Consider the following 21,322-nt stretch of genomic DNA (forward strand, 5'->3'; position numbering starts at 1 on the left):
TTCCAGAACACTTCAAGCCCAAATGAAAACAGTTGACATGCAGACTTACAAAACATGATCGGCCACCTAACCAGTGTCTCTGCCTCTTGTCTCCTAATTGGATAATTCAGGACATAACTTCAGTATTAACTAAATTCACAACCAGTCTTCTCAGAGAGTTAACAGAATCAACAAAAAAAAAAAAAAAAAGACAAGATATGTCCAGTCTTTGAGGAGGCTAAAAACTGGCCAGATTCTGAAAGGAATTCAGAAACCACAAGGAGGGGCTAAAAAATTATATGGCAGGTTAAGGTATCAATTAGTCAATCTCCTCTTTTAAGAATATTGTTAGGAACTACCTCCAAAACTACAAAAATCAGCAGCCATGTTCCATTACTCCCTTTATGAACAGATAACAAATGTTTGCAGAAGGCATCCATCCACCTTCCAAGCTCATTCTGAAGATGTTCAGCATGAACAATTCAAAGCAGATGTTCAAAGCGTACATCAAACAATGGGATATGGTCAAGTATTACTTCATCCATTAAATTTCCCATAAAAACATACAGAAGAGTGACTGGTCTCCAAAGTTTATTAAAAATCAAAGAATAGAAAACTTTACATAAAAATATGTCAATTTTAGCTTCCACATAGTTGTCCACACAAAAAGTTTAAACATGATTTTTTTTAAACCTGTAGCACATAACCACAGTGATAGCCAGGCCAATTTATTTGGTTCACTATGACTGAAGTGTTACATGATACCACTTTTCAAATGAGTTTTGCTTTAAAATGGATGCTAGTATAAGACACCAACTAAAGCCTTTGAAGGCTCTTTAATGTAGTTATGCTCAATATTGCTAGTGTGTGAAGACTAAGCAGTACAGGCTCATGTAACAGCCCTTAGATATTATTTATGAATCAGCTCACAATTTTTAAAACTTTTTTTTTTTAAATTGTGATGAGTCCGGAGCATTAAGACAAACTTTTTGCAAACAGATATGCACTACTCTATTTTGGAATGTTGCCCTCTCTCCCCTCAAGGACCTGTTTGTGTTTGACAGATTCAGTAATAACATGAACTACTTCTGCTTCAAAGGCATACAGCATATTAAAAAGCTTCATGCTTGACACCTCATTTTAATATTCAGATATCAGTTTTAAAACCTTCTCTATCTGTACACAGTATAGATGTCCTGTTAACAGGATTCTTCAGCTTTCGCTCCTAGTGGACTTTTATAACTGATCTGTAGTTTTCTGTATAGCTTAAGAACTCTCATAAAAAAAAAGGGGAAGTCAGAGGGCATGAGATGTGACCTACTCCCAGGACAACTGTGGTGCTTTAAAAACTCAGGGTTAGGCAGGATGTACATTTTTCAAAAAGTTAAAGACAGTGTTTGTCATGGCAATACACACTTGCATAGTATACCTGTATGCATCTGTAAATTAAGTGCCAGCCACTCATACTGTGTACAACACTGGGCTGTGCTCTCCTGCAATACATTAAAAGATACTTCTCGTAACGCTTAGAGCAGCTGAAGTACTTTTTATATATTTGCTCTTAACAGAACTAATGCATACTGCTATACAGATTCCTTAATGGAATCAACATATTTCCTTTCTCCACATTCCTTAAGCCGGGTACCTCTGTTTAATAATGTTGTTTGAACCCAAACATTAACAGGTTACGTTACTAAAAATGCATCAAAGCATGTAGTTCACAGCTTTTTAATTTCACATCAGGACTGAACCAAACTTTTTCCCCTCCCTTTCAAAAGTTTTACCTCTGGTACTACAAATGCTGGATTTGTTGTCTAAAGGAATAAAATTAAAACTCATTGGTCAGAGCAAGACAACTGATAGAGGCCAGACAATGAGCTAAAAAACACAGGGTCAAAATGCTTTGGAGCTTAATACCCTCTTAAAACCGTTAGCCAAATCGCGCTTTCATTGTGAATCAAGAAGCCTCAAATATTACCAAATGTCATGTTTGTAACACTGCTCAGACAACCTGCCAAAACTATGAACCCAACTTAGATAATGCAACCTGGGAAAGGATCTGTAAATTAAAAAACCTCTTCCCCTTAAATATAACTTATGTGACAATATGAAATTAAATTAAAAATTCCAAGTTATTGCACAAATTATACTTCCAATATTTACAGAGAAAAAAAATTCTGAACTTCGAAACAAAAACAGGAGAGCAGCAAATTTACTTTTATGAATTCCCAACCTAATTTGCTGCAAAGAAAAAAAAATTCCAAGGGGCTGAAGTTTCCTTCACTTCTAAAACAAAAGAAAACAGAACCCACAAAGGAACAGATGCAGCCACAGCAAAAAAGCCACAGCATTTGTAAATGTCCTTGCAGTTCTATTGTCAGAGCTGCTTCGGCACTGTATGAACCATTGTGGGAAGGCAGAAAACAAACTTCCACATTTAATAAGGCTTCACAGATAAGCACAACTACTTCTTGAAGATGGACTGAACCACCACACAAAGAAACATGCAAAGAAGTCAGCTGCAGATATTTGGCAACACCAATAAAACGATGTGCTGGACGCTGGTCTCCATCCCTCAAGTCGAGTGGCACTCACTCAGTTTGTCTAAGCAGGGAAGGTCATTTTGGCATCTGCCATTATCTGCTCAGACTAATAGGCAAACTGTCTCTGTGTTTTTTTCTTCTCCATATATTACGATTGTACTGGTGGTGTCCTCGGTTACCAACTGGTTGCCTCACGCCTCCGCTGTTGACGGGGCTGTAGCTGTTGCCTTGGTTATGAGTTCCTTTCATGGAAAACTTCATTCCACCATGCTGCTAAAAAAGACAAGACAAGCACTCAGTTTAGGCATACAAACAACTGAAACAAAGCACATACTACCAGTGGTATTTCCTCAGCATACAACTCATTCCTACAGAACACCGCTTAAAGCAATTGTTCTTTTCACACTTGTCTAATTTTAGCTGTGCAATTTTAATGGCACTAAGCTTCAGAAGTGTTTTCTAAAGTAAGATGTCCTGCAAATAAAATAGTATAGATTTCAAAACGTCCTTGAAATCCTTTGATCTCAGTATGAAATACACTCACTATGCATCACCCTTTAAAAAAAAAAATAGACCTTCTGCATTAAATAGTAATCATGACAGTCATGTCTGTTTTAGAGGACCTCAGCAAGAGCATGAGCAAGTGAGACACAAGACTTTCAGAAACATCATGGAGAAATGTGAAGGTGTGATCACATGAGCTGATACATACAAAGCACAATTCTGCTCCGCCCATAATCTCACTCAGCTACAGGTAAACTAGCTATGGCTTGTAAGGAGCTTGTAAATCCTACTGGTCTGATCGTAGGGCTACACAGCTCGTTGACCCAGACCAAGGCAAAAATAATTAAATGATTGGGAACATAGCATGACACTTCATCTGGGGGGGGTATCTCCATTAACTCGGAACAGAAATTGTCAAAAAGGTTTAGTGGCAGCCTGACAAACTACCACACCGTAAGGTCCTACAAGTGTCCCCATCATTTAATGGTATACAGTAAGTTGGTTTAATATTCATGTACTTCAAATAGGTACAAGAATTTCAAAATATGAAACTGAAACAGACTTTACAAATACTGTTAACATCAATGCAAGCAACCTTTTCTGATGTCTTACAGTAATAACTAAGAGAGACAACTGACTGCCTTTAACAAAAGCTAATACACCCTTTTGTCTACCTTAAGTGCTTAAACAGGAACATCACAAAGCTAACATTTGAGGCAACTGCTTAGAATATGAAATATCTGCAGCTACTGTCTATATTTCCAGACAAGTTTGGAGTAGAAAAACAAATATGAGAACACCAAGCCATTACTACTGTGTGCACAAAACCAAAACAGTTATTGAAGGCATAATTCCATAAGCAACTTTTTACTATCAAATTATCATTAGAAGAGACACTGAGCATACAGAAAAACAAACTGGTAAAGACTAATACCGAGGAATAAGTGTTTTTACCACCCTGCAGTTGCTTTTAAACTGGTTTTTCATTTGTAAAGTGTGCACTACAGTTACCTAATCAGCTTTCAGCAACTTCTAGACTCCCAAGACAGACATGCTAAGTGCTATCCTCAGACTAGCAATTGTAAAATATTCAAGGACAAACAGGAAAAAGGAATGCAAGGTAAGAATTCCTCATTCTTTAGAGACAAATCTGCCCAAATCTTATTTATTTACGTATGTTGCCAAAACATCTACTAGAAGCTACTTATGAAAGTCAACAACATGAAACTAAAAAAAGTTTAGAATATGTTTTACATTTTTGGCAAATAGTCCTTCAAGTAAACATACTATCTTGTCACATTCTTTTGCAAAGTCTTTAGTTCAGAAAGTGTACATCTGACTTAATGATATAAGTAGACAATTAACCATCTACATTAAATGAGGTCAAAATACTAAAAATGATCTTTCACAGCCAAAACACTAAAAGCAGTCATTACAATTACCCTCAACTATATGCTGAAAAAAAGACAGATGAAGACTTTAGTTTTGCTACTGTACAACCAGAGCAAAACTGTAACCAAGAAGCATATAAAGTCTCAGCAAGCCTATCCTCTTCAACTGGAAATGTGAAGAATCTGGCAACTTCATCCTTAATTTGAAGATTCAGAAAAAAAAATTCTTGAGGGCAGGAACGCAGGTCACTACAAGATCAGACAAGCACCACAAGAATTATGACCACTAAGCCTATCTATCTGCATCCTACAATAATTCATATCCCTGGTTTAAAAGGTAATAGAACTTCTAAAGAATTATTAATAAGCTAGCCAGAAAATGATCTCTAGCTTTTCATGAAGCATTTGGCACTAGTTTTTTGGCCATCAAGATAAAGACTGTCAAACTATCAGATTAGAATCTGAATCCATCTGTCTCATGGATGGATAATCCATCAAGCTGTGAGGGTAGGCACTTAAGGAAGTTGACTCGGGATCTCTTAAGTCAGAGATGATGCCTTTATATTAAATATTTCCCAACTAGGTATCATTTGCTAGTTTGTTCAGATTTTTGAAACCATAAGCTTTCAGCACCTTCCATCCTGTATTATGGCATTTCACAGCTTAAATGAGCTTCATGTTTAATTTGAACCTACTATCTGATCATTTTCCAGTTTTTGAAGTATTTTTTCTTGTTTCTGCTGACTTTTCCATATATTCCTCTTCATTTTCTTCTGTAGGTTAAAGAACCATTCATTCTTTACACAGAAGCAATTCCATGTGTTTGACCACTCTTACCATCCATCCTTCCCTATTCTTCTTCTATTTATATAACAACTTTCTTCTGAAGTAGGAGGTAAAATTGTACTCACTGTTCATGATGGGGGACGTACATGGAATTTTACGTTACAATATCATTTCTGCTTTTTATTCCTAATAATGTCTGAAATTTAGTTTAACACTCAGTTCTCAGTAGGAAATCAAGAAAGCATTATCAAAGCTCTTTTCTGCAAAAATATGAAGATCTCATCTTCGCAAGAAACTGTCATCCCAGGGACTACCACTCTCTACAAAGTTTAAATAATTTCTCTCCCTCCTGATGCATCACCTTGAAAGGTCCTTCTGCACCCCTTCTCAGTTGGCCATTAAGGAGCTTAACAACATGAGCAAACTTCGCCACACTTTCATTGCCTTTCAGATGTTAGGTAGCACAAGGCTCAGCATAAAGTCCTGCAGACCTTTCCTGGTGAACTCAGTTTACTAAAAAATTTAATCTTTGTTTCTAATCTTTCAACTAGTTAACTGTTTAACAAGAGGACACACATCTTTCTCTTTATTTCAGAATCTTTGGTGAAAAAAAAAAATATTTTTTCTGCCTTTTGGAAATCCCAAGAGGCTGTATCAAACAGCTTTCTCTTGTCCACATACTTCCAGATATTCACATGCTCAGCACTCCTGTAATCACTGCGAAATGGCATGGCTGTAAGAAGATGATGGCTAGAGAGAGATCAGATACTCAAAGAAAGCCCTTCATCTGTGATACAACAGACAAATCTTTGGTTTAGATGTTTTGACTTCTTTAGATCTATTTCTCATGATAGAATAATCTCCTCTCCCATCATAGGGCTATTGATTCAACAACTGAATGACAGAACTGTTTTGGTTTGGGTTTTTTGGGGGTAAGTCTCTTGAATTTCATCCTCTGAAAATAAAAGCTGCTGTATCTGGAGAGAAAACTAAAAAATTGCATTTAAGACAAGCTAGGGGCAGAAGAGGGGTGGTAGAATTCTGTAACACAGACCAGGTTAAAAAAGTTACCAGATATTTTAAGAGAAATTTAAGAAAAGAATGTTTCTAGCCTTCACCTCAAGCCACAGAAATCTGGTGGAAATTGAAATATCAAGTAATTATTTGCTAAGGAAATCAAACTTTTATTCTTAAATACTGGCAAATTTACTACACAAAACTGCTGAAGACTCATTATTAAAAAATGTAATTTACAGTAAAAAAATAAATAATCTACACTTTGAAATAACCAAAGTAAGACAGAGTTGAAGTGTAAACATAAAGAAGGTTTCTGACTTGTTTTGGTATTTGGTTTTTTTTTTAAGCCTGTTAGCATCTCTAAAGTAAAGAGAGAAAAAAACAGAAGTGTTAGTGATGAAAATGAAGTATCAGTACTCTTAACTTTAAAAGGAAAAAAATTATACATACAGAGCTTAAAAATAATTGGTGAGGACCCACAAAGAAAAAGTTTTAAAAAGGCATAAGAGTTTAGAAAGAACACATTTACTCATGACTGAATCTAGTCTGCAATTTATCAGATTGTAATCAAACTCACACACTCCAAAAACATTGCATGTGAAGTTTTAAAGTAGCATTCAGAAGACCTTTAATGCACCATTACTATTTTAAGTATCCCCTTAAATAACTTAATACACATCTTCAAAATATTTCAAAATTCTTCTAAATTTCTCCCCATATTACCAAATTCTCTATTTTCAGCTTGTAGCAAAAAAAAAAAAAAAACACACCAAAAAAAAAACCAAACAAACAACTCAATGCTTCTTTAAAGGCTTTATGTTTCCTTTCCCAATTTCTGAGTGTAACATCTGGAAATACACTAAAAATGCATCTTGCATGTAAGTAACATTTAACTTCTTGTTCTTTATGAAATAAACTCACTGTTTTGCAGAGAAACAATGGGCAATGACCTAACCAACATTTTAGTCATTAGTACATGAGCAATAAATCAAGTATTAGGCAATGGTTCAACCTAGCATCATTACTTTAAATTAGCTAACAGGATTCTACAAGATATTTACACCAGCTACCTGGGCATACTCTTAACCTGGTAAGATTTATAAGCAGTTCAGATTTCTACACTGAAGTATAGCAAAACTAAAATAAGTTCTTATTCAAGTTTTTTAGAACTGGTGACCTGGGGTAATAAGGCCCAAAGCACCGCAAACGCAAATATCAAAGACACTTCCCCTCCTTTTGGGCCCCTTGTATGGACCTACTGGCTACTTTCAGCTACAACTGACAAGATCTTAAGTCCGGAACAGATTTTATTAAATGAGCCAAAACACATTTCTGCTCCCATTAAAAGGGGAGAACAGCATTTATGTAAACAGCTGCAAGAGCAGCAAAGGGAAAAAAAAAAAAAAACCACAACAACATGGAGACTAGAAAGAGCTCAAAAGCAAGTTTTAGATGTTTCTTATCTTCTAACACTAAAAAACTGTAAGACTCAGTCACAAGAGCGCAGGTTATATTTGCCCTTCATATCTCATCTTACCTTGTGTGGTAGCTCTACCAGTAATCTGTAAGAAGGGGAAGCTTTTGGTTCCTTTCACCTTTAACAACCAGTTACGCATCTATTAGTACGAACAATTCAAAGAAACTAGTATTTACGGGCCTAGTCCCCAGAATGAGTGACGGGCAGCAGGGACCACCATCATAATCTGAGCGTATTTTAACTACCTTATGGTGAAGAAAGCAGAATCTGACACACAAAGTAAATACTTTTTTTTTGATCTTGTCACCAGTCAAGTTTCAACAATTAGGACTGAGAGTCAAAACAACACTACCAGAAGATAGAACTCATACTGCAACTTTGCTACTCTTGTGACATGGGCCATGAAGTGTTATCTGCATACCTGTAATTAAGGAGAACAAAAGATAATGGCTTCTCTAGTATAAAGCTGAGGATTTTAGACCTTAAGGATAAGTTTTCCCGCACTGAGATTTCTCACCTTTTTATTTGGAACAAAATAAAAAGTATTATTACAGTGTGCAGACCCAAAACACTTTCCAGATGAGCTGATACCAATACAGTACATGTTACAAAGTCAGTAGAGAAAATGCAGCAGTGAATGCTAAAATCAATCTCAGTTTGGGAGCAACAATCTGATTACAGTGACATTAGAAAATAAAGATGTACTATGCAAACAAAAATCAGGTATTATTTCTACATTTCCATAGATCTTTTATTTATGGTGGGTTTATTTATGTTCCTAGAAGCTACTATTTAGACTGTGTCTTTCCTGCAACTCCAAAAGCACTCAGGAAGCAACCACCAAGCTAGCCAGAGACTTTCATACAGTCATATAAAAATCTAGGCTGAATGTTTATATGGAGACCTCTGGAGACCTGAATGTCTATACAGAAACCATTTAATACAGCTTCTGTAGTAAGCAGTCAGATTAGGTTATCCAGGGTCTAGCCAAGCTGAGTCAGTTTCCATACACAGAAGGATATCACCACATAAAGACTGTCCATATAAATATATGACAATCTAAGGTGAAAAATATCTTGAGTACTGTTTTCAGTTGAACAGCCTCTGAAGCGCAAATGCAGTTTTTTCTTCTCTGCATTCTTTAGGATGCAAAGCATCGTCTTTTCCTAATTTTGCATGTATTAAATAAAAAACCAAACAATGTTCTATGATATACAAGAGATGGGAGTCTCACATTTAGAATCAAAACTTTCTAAAGTTGACAGTAGTTTCATCCTTCCTTTGCCTAAGAAAATGGATGGACATCAAAAGAAGTATTCCACTCTCAATGAGAGCTCTAAATAAAAGATAAGAAAAATACCACTGTGTTGACTGAAGAAACCTTCAGTACCTAAACAGCCTAATAACAGTGTTGAAGAAACAAATCAGGTCACTTCTAAATTGACATTAACATACTAAAAACTCTAACACATCACACTGTACTAAGGAAATGTAGCATATTTGTACATCTGACAGTTTAAGTGGCCAAACACAATAGAATCTGGAAAGCAAACTACTTCTAGAAGTTCTTCTAAGAATTATTTAGACCATGGTACTTCAGCACTAACATTAAGGTTTCATTTCCTCCTGTGCTTTACAACTGAGTCAGTGAATGTTGCTATGAAATTGTCAATGAACATATTCATGATCAGACACCACTCATCTAAAGGGACTTCAGTGGAGTTTTTCTTAGACACACTGGAAGCCAGCGCAGCAGAAGGACTGGTGCTTACTGGCTTTAGATATTTTTGAATCTAAAGACCACTCTTTGGGAAAAAAACCCTGCAACTTAAGAAGTAAAAGAAAAGAGTTGTTCTGACCTAAGTAACATGAAGTTTCTTCATCTTCACTGGTGACTAAGCAACCAGCAATTCAAGAAAGAACTGAACTTATTTTATCCCAAAATATCAACAAGGAAAGTTGTCTTTTCTTCTCCACGGGAACTCACCAAGCAATTTCTGCCCCCTCCATTCATCTGGACATGCATGCCAATATCTGTTTTTCTGCTTATTCCAGTGGGCAGCACTGCTTCATAAGCTGTTGTGCTCTCCCAAATGAAATTTCAAACTGCTTGTCAGCAAAGTAGAAGAATTATTACCTTGAAAAAATGATGATGATCCCAAAAAGCACACAGACCTTTATCAGGAGCTGAATTAGCCCCTGAACTACCTGGAAATTCTCCAATTAATTATTCAGTATGTAAACAGAATTGGTAATCACACCAAAGCTCTTTCAGAAAATAAAGTACTTGGAAGTTCTAATGGCAGAAAATTTGCCTAGAAGTCTGTACGTTGTTCCAAGTACAGTTAGTGCTCTTGACATTCGCACCTCCTGCTTTTAAGGGTAGTACTGGGCACCTAGGTACAGCTTCCAAGCTGAACTGACACAGAGAAAGTTGCCAGGGAAAAGGCTGAAGATAGAGCAGAAAAATGAGTCCCTTTTAAAGACTTTTTGAATATGAAAGAACACTTGCTATTAAAGAAAAAGGCTTGCACATATTCAAGTCTATCATGATAAGAGACCTATAAGCTAGAAAAATGTGCTTATTAAAAGTTATAAACTAGCGTGGTCTTATGTTACATCAACTGCAAAAGGAAAGCATGTGAACACTCAGTTACAGACACTAAAATCACAATATATTGTCCTATTAGCTTCTCACTAATAGAAAACACTTCCTCTGCAGGTAAGCTTGGTTTTGCCTAGGTAAGATTCAGCAGCAGGGGAGGACAGGTAAAGGGAGGAATAGGAAGGAATCTGTGTAATCACTTAGAAGACTAAAACAAAAGGCATATCTCAAGATACAAGTGGGGCTTGGCAGGTGACTGAGTATTGCAGAGGTAGCTGGGAAGAGTATGTGATAACAGCTTTCAAAGATTGTGCCCCTTCTATGTTAATCTGCCTGCAAGGAAATAGTGGAACACCTAGTGTTTGCAAAGGGAAAGTAGTCTGGTCTAAATGGAAAAGAGTGAAAAACATTTCAGTGAAATGCCTAAAACAGGCACTTGTGTGCTAATTATGAATTTGGGCATCAAGCTATAACATGCCCTAACTCAATGCTGATATTACTCAACACTGAAAATGCTGTCCAGATGGAACTTCATTATTCATCTAAAGTTTCAACATTTAAAGCACGGATTTATTTATTTTTATTCTGTAGTAAGTGGCAGTTACCATCTCTAGACATACAAATCAAACTCTCAAACTGAAAAGTATTCCCTTACATGCCAGGCTCAAAGTATTTTGATCAGCAGCACAAAGTTCAGCTGGAGGTCAGCAGCTAGCAGTATATCCTTCAAGAGCTGATACTTAGGCCAATACTAGTTAATATCTTAATTAATGACCTCGATGATGGGAGAGAGTGATCTTCAGCACAGTTACAGATGATACAAAATTGGAAGGAGTGGCTGATACATAAGATGGCTGTGCTGCCATAAAGAGGTGCCTCATCAGGCTGGAGAAATGAGCTGACAGAAATCTCATCAAGTTTGAAAAAGGGAAATGCTAAACTCTGTTCTTAGGAAGGAGTAATCCCACACACGAGTACACTTGTGTGCACTGACCAGCTGGAAGGATGCCTGGCATAAAATGACCAGTGGATAAGTAGAACATAAGCCAGCACCATGCCCTTCTATCAAGGAAGGCCAACAGCATCCTGAGCTACATTAGAAAGAGTATCTCTAGCAGGCCAAGGGAGGTAGCAATTTCCCCTCTACTCAGCACTGGTGAGGTCACACATGCAGTGCTGGGACTGGGTCTGGGCTCCTGAGTAACACAGACACGAACATAGGGGAGTGAGTCCAGTGAAGGTCCATGAAGATAAAGGACTGAAACATTTGTCATACAATGAAATGATGACAGAGCTAGGACTGTTTAATCCCAAGAAGAGAGTGCTCAAGAAGGATCTTATCGATGGGTCTAATTAATGAGAGGGCATAAAGAAGATGGAACCAGACTCTTCTCACTGGTGCCCAGTAAAAGGACAAGAAGCAACTGGCATAAGCTGAAATACAAAAAATACCATTTAAATTTAAGAAAAAACTTTTTTACTGGAACAAGGTGCCCAAAGCAGTTAGGGAGTCTCCATCCTTGCAGATACTCAAAACCCTGACTGGACAAGGCCTTTAGCAACCTTCTGTTTTGGGCAGGAGGGTTGAACTAGGTGACTTCCAGAGGCCACTTCCAACCTCAACTGCAAAATGCTTGAACAATATCAAAGCAGAAACTGAAGCAAATACATTTTGTGTCATGCTCAAAGTGTCAAGGAATATCTGAATCAAACAAAAAAAAGACAAGGTGATTAAGTTGAAAAGATACTGGCCCTAAATTCCCAATAAATCTGATAGAAGGACTGAAAGAAGGAAATTACAAGAACTTGACAAAAACTGGGTTTCAGAGAAACCAACTCATTATTTTGTTATCATAGGCAACCTACAATCCACAACTTGCATTAAAGCTCACGTGAGGCAGCTGTTTTGACTAACAGTTTTAATAATCAAGATTGAGTTAATATCTTCCTACAGAGAGAGAGGCTCTAAGGCTGTAAGAAAAACAAGATTTTTCTGCCCCTTGTACTATAATGGATACATTACCTAAAATACTTCAGGCAAGCTGAGTAACATACAGTTTCCCTACACGTTCACCTCCCAGCACAGTCAAGTACATATTTAATATTTTGGTAAAAATTCTTGTACGCATGCCCACAATTAATTTCCTGTTCTCTCTCTCTCTCCTTACAATGTATTACAGAAAGTTACAAGTGTAGTCAGATCTGTTCTAATACTTGAAAATCAAGACAACTAAACAGGTCTCGACAGGTCAGTACTATTCCTTCAGATTCAAAAAAAACTAGCTTACAGATACACCACCTACATGAAGTTTCTATTTTAAGAACAGGAAGTTAACTAGCCTAAAGATTTGCAAATATCTCACTGGTTTGGCACCAGCAGTCTCAAATATAACTAAAGGAGTCAGACATCTGACACTCTCCCTTCAACTTACTCCTAGGTGTCACTGTGCTGTGGAAGGGCTCTTATGTTCAGAGATGCATCCCAAACACTGAACCCTTTCCCACCCGTTCTTCTCCCCGCACTTCTGACACAGCAGATAAGTACTTTTATGATTACATGAAGTTCAGCACATGCTATATGAAGCTTATCTTCAGAGGTTTTTAGACTGACAGCACAGCACAAATGATCTACACTTCTGATTTGATCGCTTTCTCATGAAAAAGTTGCTCCATTTAGTTGGCTCATACCTGATTACTGGCGGCCATTATCAAGGTTCTCGTAGGCGCAGATTGGGGTTTACCACTTGGCATAGGCAATGCGGGTGGTAAACTGGCCATAAGCTGAGTCGGTGCTTGCAGACTGAACTGGTAAACATTAGGAGCTGTGCAAGGTGGTGTATCTGAATCCTTTTGGCAGAGAAAAAGGGGAAAAGAAAAGCAACTTTACAGAAAGTACAGTATAAACAGGCTATGCATGTGAAAATGCACCCAAATATCAACTCATGTGAATACTGCAAGATTTAATTATTTTTTCAATGGTAAAAAATAAAATACAAGTTAGCACTATGTTTGTTTTACACAACTCGAAGTTTAATTGAACCTGCATCAAGAAGACAATGTCAACAGGTCTATTGCAACCACAGTTCAGTTCCAGTAAGCGCAATCTAAAGCCAAAAGCAATCTCTACCAAATTAGAATTGAAAGATGGGAACGAAGGTTGGGGGGGGGCGTGGAGGGGGGGGGACACCAGAACAAGAACAGCAACACTTTAGTGATACAAGGGCTAGAATTTTAGGTGTCATGACAGAATCAGTCCTCTAAATAGTGTTCTGGATTCTATTTCTCTGTATGGCCAAAGTTACTTGCTGTACTTTTTAAAGTCTTCTCCCATTCTACCCAGCAACAGCAAAGTTAGGGCTCCACCTACCAAGAAATGAGGAGATGATCTACCAGTCAAGACTAGTATACGCATACCAGTCACTCACTGCACTGCTAGTTAGGAGTTCTGTTCCCCTCACTTTCCATCAGAGATCTGAGAGATAATTCTTCAGGAAAAGAAAGATGAATGCAGGATTACAGAAAAAGATACTGTAACGGACCTGATATTACTGATTACTATTCCTCCTCCTTCCAGCCTGACCAACAGCAATTACAGATGCATCATGAGCAGTCATACTGGTGATGTTAAAACACTGTGTGCCTTAATACTTAATGGACAACAAGCAAGGAGGCAAGCACAGATGCAGGGGTTTATAGGAATTACTGACATCTGAAAATACCTAAGTGACTGCCTCAACTCTTAAATGATCAGTTATTTTCTATGTTGAGAAAGTTAAAAAGCAAGCTACAACCTTTTGAAAAAACTCTGAACACAGATCTTGTAAAACTTATTTTTCAGCCATAATACAATGGCAACAGATAAGGAACTTTCCCTACATTTTACTGCTGTTTTTTACCGCATCCTTAACTCCTAAGTATTCTGAACTTGAAAACAATGGAAAGACCTATTCTTTATCCCAAACTACTAGTGTTTTTTTCCACTCCCAGCCATCTGGCTCCAAGTATAGCAAGGGATGGCACTTAGCCAATTAGTAGTTTAGGAGTTACCATACTAAAAGACATTATTGGTTTAGATCATCAAGGGTCTTTTACTGTTAAAGTAATTACTGAAATATTCTACCGCTCTTTCTCTAAGGATTAATTGCCTGGAAGCAAAGACTCTTCACTTAAACCAAGCAAACTTTATTAAATAGACCTCCAGCACTACTACTTGCCCTCACATGGCCTTACTTTCCAAATTAGATCATTCAGTTAGAGAATAGGCTGACTAGGAAAATATTCTCAAGATCAGAAACATGAAAATATTTTAAAGCTTTTCTTGGGAAAAGGAGAAGGTCATTTAAGAGAGACTGACTGTTGTGAATACTGAGCAGCCTAAGCAACTAACTACTAGAAAGCAAAACCTGGATCCTAGCTGAAGTGAATACTCACAGGAGAAAGTTCTCAATAAAACTGTCAGCTATTAGAACAATTACTCCTTTACTGGTCCATATAAAGTTGTGCTTACTGAAAAACAAGTTCTAGAAAGAAAGGAGGTGCTCTCCTACTGGGTCAACTAGTGGTAAAAGTTACAGTATGCCTTTGTGAAGCAGTTTCAGCAGTTTGCATCATGAATTCACTAGAGACAGAGCATACTGGTAACAAGAATCTGTGCAGAACTTAAGTCTTATTTATGAGATCAGATGTTTACCTTTTAATAAATATGCCCACAGCGGGCATGCTGTAGCACTGATCAAAAAATTAAGCTTAGTTGTACACACACACACAAAGCTGACTACCTGAATGTGATGGCATTTTTCTCCTTTGCCCAATCCTACAATATTAGCCACAGGAAAAAGCTAAGGTCTCTACAAATATGAAGCTGATAAATTCTTAATTAAGTAGGTGGTAGTAGAGTCAGGTATAGGGGCAAGAACTTAGATTTCTAAGATGAAGTTTCTTTAGACACTATTGGTCATGGAATTATTAAAAAGCTTACAAAAAGAGGGAAAGATAAAGAGGGGGTAGTTACGTTTGAACGGACAAATTCTGAGTATGCTCACAAGTAACCACACGCAGGCAGATGGGAGGAAAAAGGGGATCCTACTGTCTATCAAAACCAATGCATTATCTTCAGTGATGCAACCTTCACAAACCTGTCCAAAGAACAGTTTTAGTCTCTCGACTCAAAGAATCTCCCCTGTCTCTTTTGCTTAGATATAAACAGACTCCTTGAAGATTCACATAACTAGCCCAGATAGGACACTTCCCATTTGTAAGATTTCTAAGGGGTTTTGTACAACAAGAAGTTAACTCCAGTATAGAAGCAGCAGCAGCAGATGGAAGAGAAAAGGGAGTCCCATGGTTTAACTGAGACTAGATGAATTTCAGCACCAGGAAGCCTGTGTTGCTTTCTTTTAATTTTGTAATAAGTATGTTCTTCTGCCTCAATGTTACTTACTGATACATAGCTCATACAGTTCGGACTGTATCTCTCTTCTGAGGTGATCCTGGATTGCTAACAGGTTTACTGTATGGAGATGATATGCTGACTTCCCATTAGCATCAAAATCCTTTCGTGAAGAGCAGCATTACCTTTCTTACTCAAACTGAAAGGCTAACCTCAGTGATCAGAAAACTGAGCCTAAATAAAACTGATTTTCCACAAGCATTGCCTAAACTGATGGATTAAGTCTTACTTGGTCTACTGGACACGATTCTTAAGTGTAATGTGCAAACTTGAAGCATCACAGAAACTCAGAAGACCTACAAGTAAGTAAATATATACAGGTAATACTCTTGACACTTTTAGATCCATGTTTGGAAAAGAAAAGCTCTGACCCTTACTAGAGTAAGGGCTACAGAGGTCACATTGTAAAAAGATTAATGTAAAAGGAAGGGGTAAAATCTCTCAATTGATTTTAGCAAATAATCTAGGGATAAAGCTACAACAACTGCACTAAGAGCCAAGATAAGTTCCTGATCTCTTGAATACTACTGCTATGAATGCCATAGTCCCTACATCCTGCAAGGGAAATATCATCTAAAAAGATGCTTTTGGAAACAAAAAGGGACTGCCAGATACAGGTTTATCCTACTAGAAAGTTTACATTTTAAAATATACTCTTTAAACCAATTTCAATTTCATGAGTAAGAACTCAGTAACTGGAGAGAAGATTTCTACTGTTCACAGCCTTGACTAAAGTAAATTAAAGAGTCATCAGTAACATCAGAAAGAACAGAAAGGATGGAAGAGACCTAGAAACTCAAGTGTTACTGACAAACTCTCATCTAACTGCAAATTTGGTTGAGAAATGGGAACCCCTAGCCTTCTGTCTAGACACAAACACTGCAGTCATATGAAAGATGAAGAGCTGAAGCAATCTTAAAATCCAAACTTCTCTTCCTGACATCAGGAGAAAACAAAAAAAAAACCAACTCTTTACTGTTCTTCAGAATGCATCTTCCATTTCAGAAAGTCCCAGGACCTCATCAGCAGGAGAATATTTACTTGCCAGAAGCTCCTTACTAATTAGGAGTGACCATAAAAGCTTATTTCAATTACATTAATAACTCAAGGCTTCAGATGCAAGGTAAACTGTACTGTTACATTCATGCATCAAGACAATAGTTCAGCTTCCATGAATGTCACATGCACCCAATTATACTAATAAGCTTCCTTTCCATGATTCCAAATGCATGAAAAAGTGGTGCCTTCTGCTTTGTTTCATGATCAAGTCAGTTGAGAAGTTTCAATTGACTGACAACAGCTACCACTTTAGAGCTTTCAATTTCTTTTTTCCCCTTTTTTTTTTTTTTAAAAGCTGGAGTGGCCTAAGCAGATTAATTCATAATCCCAGTCTGTTTATGCTCTGGCCCAGTGGTAGAAGCATCTAAACTATCCTAGAAGTCAGTATTAAGAAATGAAAACTTAAACAATAGAATTTAAGTTTCTTGCTAATGTGACAGATTTGGGTTCTTACACCCTACTCCTCCATCCCTCAAGAATGAACTACAGAGGTCCTGGCAAAAAGATTCTTATTTGTTTCTATTCTCCAAACTTCTACCACTAAGTAAACTTTTTTTTTTTCTGTTTTCCACAGCATTCAGGAGCTGGAAGTTGTGAGAGAACAATGACCACTTCAGTAAAAATTTTTTCCATCTCTGAAAGCAAAGAACTGAAAACAGTGAGAAAACTGGTGTTTATAGTTTACACTCTACACTATACAGATTTTTCATGTGCTCCTCTCCTCTCTATAATTAAAGCAATTTAACAAATAACTGCTGCCAGTCTTACTCTTTTTGCCTCTTCTCCCATTCTGGTCTTCTCCATTATACCTACGTTGGCATCTGACATTATTATGAGCAAATTCAGAGGTGAACCATAGAAACAGTAATCCCCTTTTTAATAACCTCAGCATAAGATTAGGCGAATACCACTGCAGAAAGGCAGCAACACCTAGTGAACAGGAACATCCCTAGCAAGAATATCTAACTACTGAATTGGCTTAGTAAAAGTATAAAACTACACTCCTTGGAACATAAAGCAACACCAGAAAACTTAAGACATTTCATAGTTTAGGGCCACGTCCAGGAGCAGAGCTTCAACATATGCTCTCACTTGAATGGTTTTAGCCCCAGCACACTTAACTCCTCCACTTGATAAACCAACATGCTTCCAAAGTAATTTCATGGATTACACCCTCCACATCTCATTTCTTCCACATCAGCTTGTGTCATTTCCCTTTTTGGTAGGTGGAGCCATAACTCTAACCATAGTGTAAATAAAGTAGAATTGAGATAAACAAATTTTCTACTTCTATGGGAGGTCACAGAGTAAAGAATTTTATCAGTACAGTTGCACCATTTCCATTTGCCAGCCTACAAGTGATACAAAACAGTCTCAAGTAAGATGCAATTGGTTGATTTTTCTGCCTGTAAGTCAACAGCATTACAAAAGGAAAATAACTTGGTCATTGTGCTTGAATGAAAGAAGATATAAAGGATACAAAAGCGAAGTGAAAAATATGCATCTTCCAAAAGCATTAGTGTTCATTTCACAGAAAGACAACTAAAAATGTAATCTAATTAGTATCTAGTAAGATTAAATACAGCACGGTACCCCTTTAACCTCACCTCATTATAGCCTGCCAGGACTGACTGTGGGCTTATTCCATTTTTTATCAATACTCACTGTATTTCAGATAAGTCATCTTAAATAAAAAAGTGTGTCATTTCAAGTTTCTTTTGTTACCCCTAATACTTTCATTTCACAGGCTTTCAACTGGTCTGTTCTGTTAACAGTAATATTTCAAGTTAGTGTTTTTCAAGTTAAGCACTAAATTATAGGACTCATTATGCAAGCTGAACATATACCATACTAGAATTTAGGTTTTCTTCCATCCTAAAATGGCTTAGGTATCTCTTTTTTTTTTTTTCTCCAGGAGAGGGAATGTTAAGATATGACAAGAATATGACTAGCCTTTGGCATCAGAAAGTAGTGTGAGCTTGACTTCTACAAAACGGTGTGCTTCTTACATCACTGATATCACAGCAGTAAAATCCAGTTTTACTTACTGATTTACATACTTCTTCAGTACCCTTTGCTGCTTAGAATAACTTGTTATTAAATAAAATCACTTTATAATTTTGTGTTCAAAATTGTTGCTTTGCAAAAATTTACTCTTACTTAAGTGGATACAGACAAAAGACAGCTCAAGCAACTGAAAGAGAAGAACTGAAGGAGAGCATGAGATAGCATAAAACAGCACATGGTCAGAGATATGGGTTAAAAAACCAGAAACCAATGTGGGGCTATATGGTGAAAGAGGAAAATAGGCAAATGAAGCACTTGCAAAATTTGTCCCACTCTGGTCCACAGAAATTGTCAGTAATCTTCACAGCAAGAATGCGAGAAAAGAGTTTTAAAGGATTTGGGGCTTAAACTCTTAAATGCCCCAAATCAAATGTCAATCAAATGCTCTTCCCTAGTAACACCAGGTTGTCTGCGTCTGCATGCTCAGGGTTGCCCACTGCTTTACTTGGAGACAAGCTGGCTGCAAGTTAGCACTTAATCTTTGATCTTTAAAGTAAGATGTAAGAGGTCTACTTCTTAAAGCACTTGCCTCTATTTGTTCAGGAAGGGGAAAAGAATAAGAGAGAATCTGCATTCTTCTACAAAAAGATGATCAACCATCCATGCACATATTTGAATTGTTACTTTGGTTAGGACATGGGAATACTTGGGCATGTAGAAAGGAGAAAAATCTGCTCTCAGATTGAGAATTTTGTTGGGTCACCCCCCTCAGTCCCCTCTCCCTACACAGATAATTTCATCTGGAACTCTACAGCTTAATCACAGTCATTAAAACAGATTTAACAAGACAAGAGCAGCTGTTACAGTAGCTGTTCTGAAGTGTCTGTCCTTCTACTGCAGATAAGCACATGCCTTACACCTGCAAATTTAATCACTTTTAAAAAAGCAACATTTATCAGGAGACGATATGTCATATACTCTATCACCTCTACCTGCTAATAAGCTGAAATTCACAGTCTTTGACTAACAGGAAGGAAGGGGAGATGGTGATAACTTCACTAAGCATGTTGAGTTTAAGAACTAAGCCACAATTACCGCAGAGCAAGTAACAGTTCCAAAGTCAGTGTGGATTCTGTACACATTCAGCAGAATGATAGGAATAACAAGTATTAGTCTTATCAGTCATATCAGTCATATCTATATACTACTCTCACAATGTAAGCATCTGACCAAAGTACTCAATACGTAATACTTGAAGATAGTGAAAAGACACGCTCCATGAAACGCCTAAGACACTGCTTGGTGTATCCCAGGGCTAATGGGAGCAGAATGACGGGCAGATCAAGCACTGACATTCTGATGAAAGGTTGTTATAAATCCTGAACAGCAACGGCTACAGCTAAAATTTCAAGAACAGTCTGAAAGAATGTATTGTAAATCCTAAAAAGTTAGACAGAGGCAAGGACTGTGTTCTCCCTCAAACTAGAGTACACAGGTACTTTGTTAACTGAACCATCAACTACCTTGACATGACTGCATGGTCTTGAGAAGCCAGAACTCTTCACAAAATAATCTTGCTATAGAAGCCCAAAGAACATCATCATCAGAAACACCGAGATATGGTGTACGACATTTCTTAGATCCAAACTTCCAGCAGACAACTTTGAGATTCTGTGTCGGACTGGATCTGAGATTATATACCCATTAGGTAACAGAAAAGAGTTTTAAAACTTTCCTATTAGCCATTACATCTGTTACTGATAGGCAGGTATTACTACCACATAAAATGCTATGCATTATTTGGCATAAAAGCGTCAAAACTGAAGTGCATATTTAGCATCACAAATTACACCAGACCAAAATAAGACTGCAAAAACATACCTATGATTATTTTTCACTTGGCAGAGACTGTTGATCAGGCAGCAGATATTCTCCAGCACTACTCCAGGACTTCCTGAGCTAATAAAAAGCAGCTTTGCACAGCACTTAAGCAACAAGAAATCCAGGTCACCAGTTAACAGAGTGCAGGCTCAGAACAAAAAAAGCACTCAGGGAAAGAAAAAAAAAAAAGGCATTTTCAAGAGGAACTTGGTCACTGCTTAGGTTCTCAGACTGACATTTGCAACTAGCCAGAACAAGCAGAGAGCTGGGGGTGAACATAACTAATTTCATCTGGTTTCAAATTCTCATAACAATCACTTAACTCAGTATGAAGGTTAAAATGAGATTTCCTAAGGCCAGATGCTTATTTTCTATTGTGGAACAGTTTGAATCTTGCTTCTATAGAGTAAAAACTGACACACTTTGCACTGTCCTTGATGGCAAAGGTATTTATAAAGCATCTTCCATTATTTAATTCAAGATTTGGTGGATTATGTGGGAGCACGTAGTATTTTGCAACTTACCTGCTTGCATGAGTAAGTGAAGAACACATACTGCCTTTTTGTCAGGGCAGCATACAGTATTGTAAATATCTGCACAGTATAATACTTCACTGAGAAAGGA

The 21,322-nt window shown here is 37.3% G+C and overlaps 1 protein-coding gene across 5 annotated transcripts in view; it reads right to left on the bottom strand.

Moving 5' to 3' along the window:
• Positions 1–553: 553 nt before the first annotated feature.
• TENT4A (terminal nucleotidyltransferase 4A) overlaps positions 554–21,322 on the bottom strand; it is a 63,207-nt gene continuing 42,438 nt past the window's right edge. The window contains exons 11-12 of one of the 5 annotated variants that reach the window (XM_086740409.1): positions 12,991–13,149; positions 554–2,792 (exon numbers count right to left, since the gene is read on the bottom strand). In XM_086740409.1, the coding sequence (XP_086596535.1) occupies positions 2,616–2,792; positions 12,991–13,149 (336 nt within the window). In that variant the 3' untranslated portion in view covers positions 554–2,615. Of the gene's footprint in view, positions 2,796–12,990; positions 13,150–20,340; positions 20,505–21,322 lie in introns of those variants that run through there. The other 4 variants (XM_010123228.2, XR_015257650.1, XM_086740412.1 and 1 more) reach the window with 4 other exon arrangements.

The sequence above is a fragment of the Chlamydotis macqueenii genome, chromosome 2, assembly GCF_036417535.1.
Source record: "Chlamydotis macqueenii isolate bChlMac1 chromosome 2, bChlMac1.mat, whole genome shotgun sequence".
NCBI lineage: Eukaryota > Metazoa > Chordata > Aves > Otidiformes > Otididae > Chlamydotis > Chlamydotis macqueenii.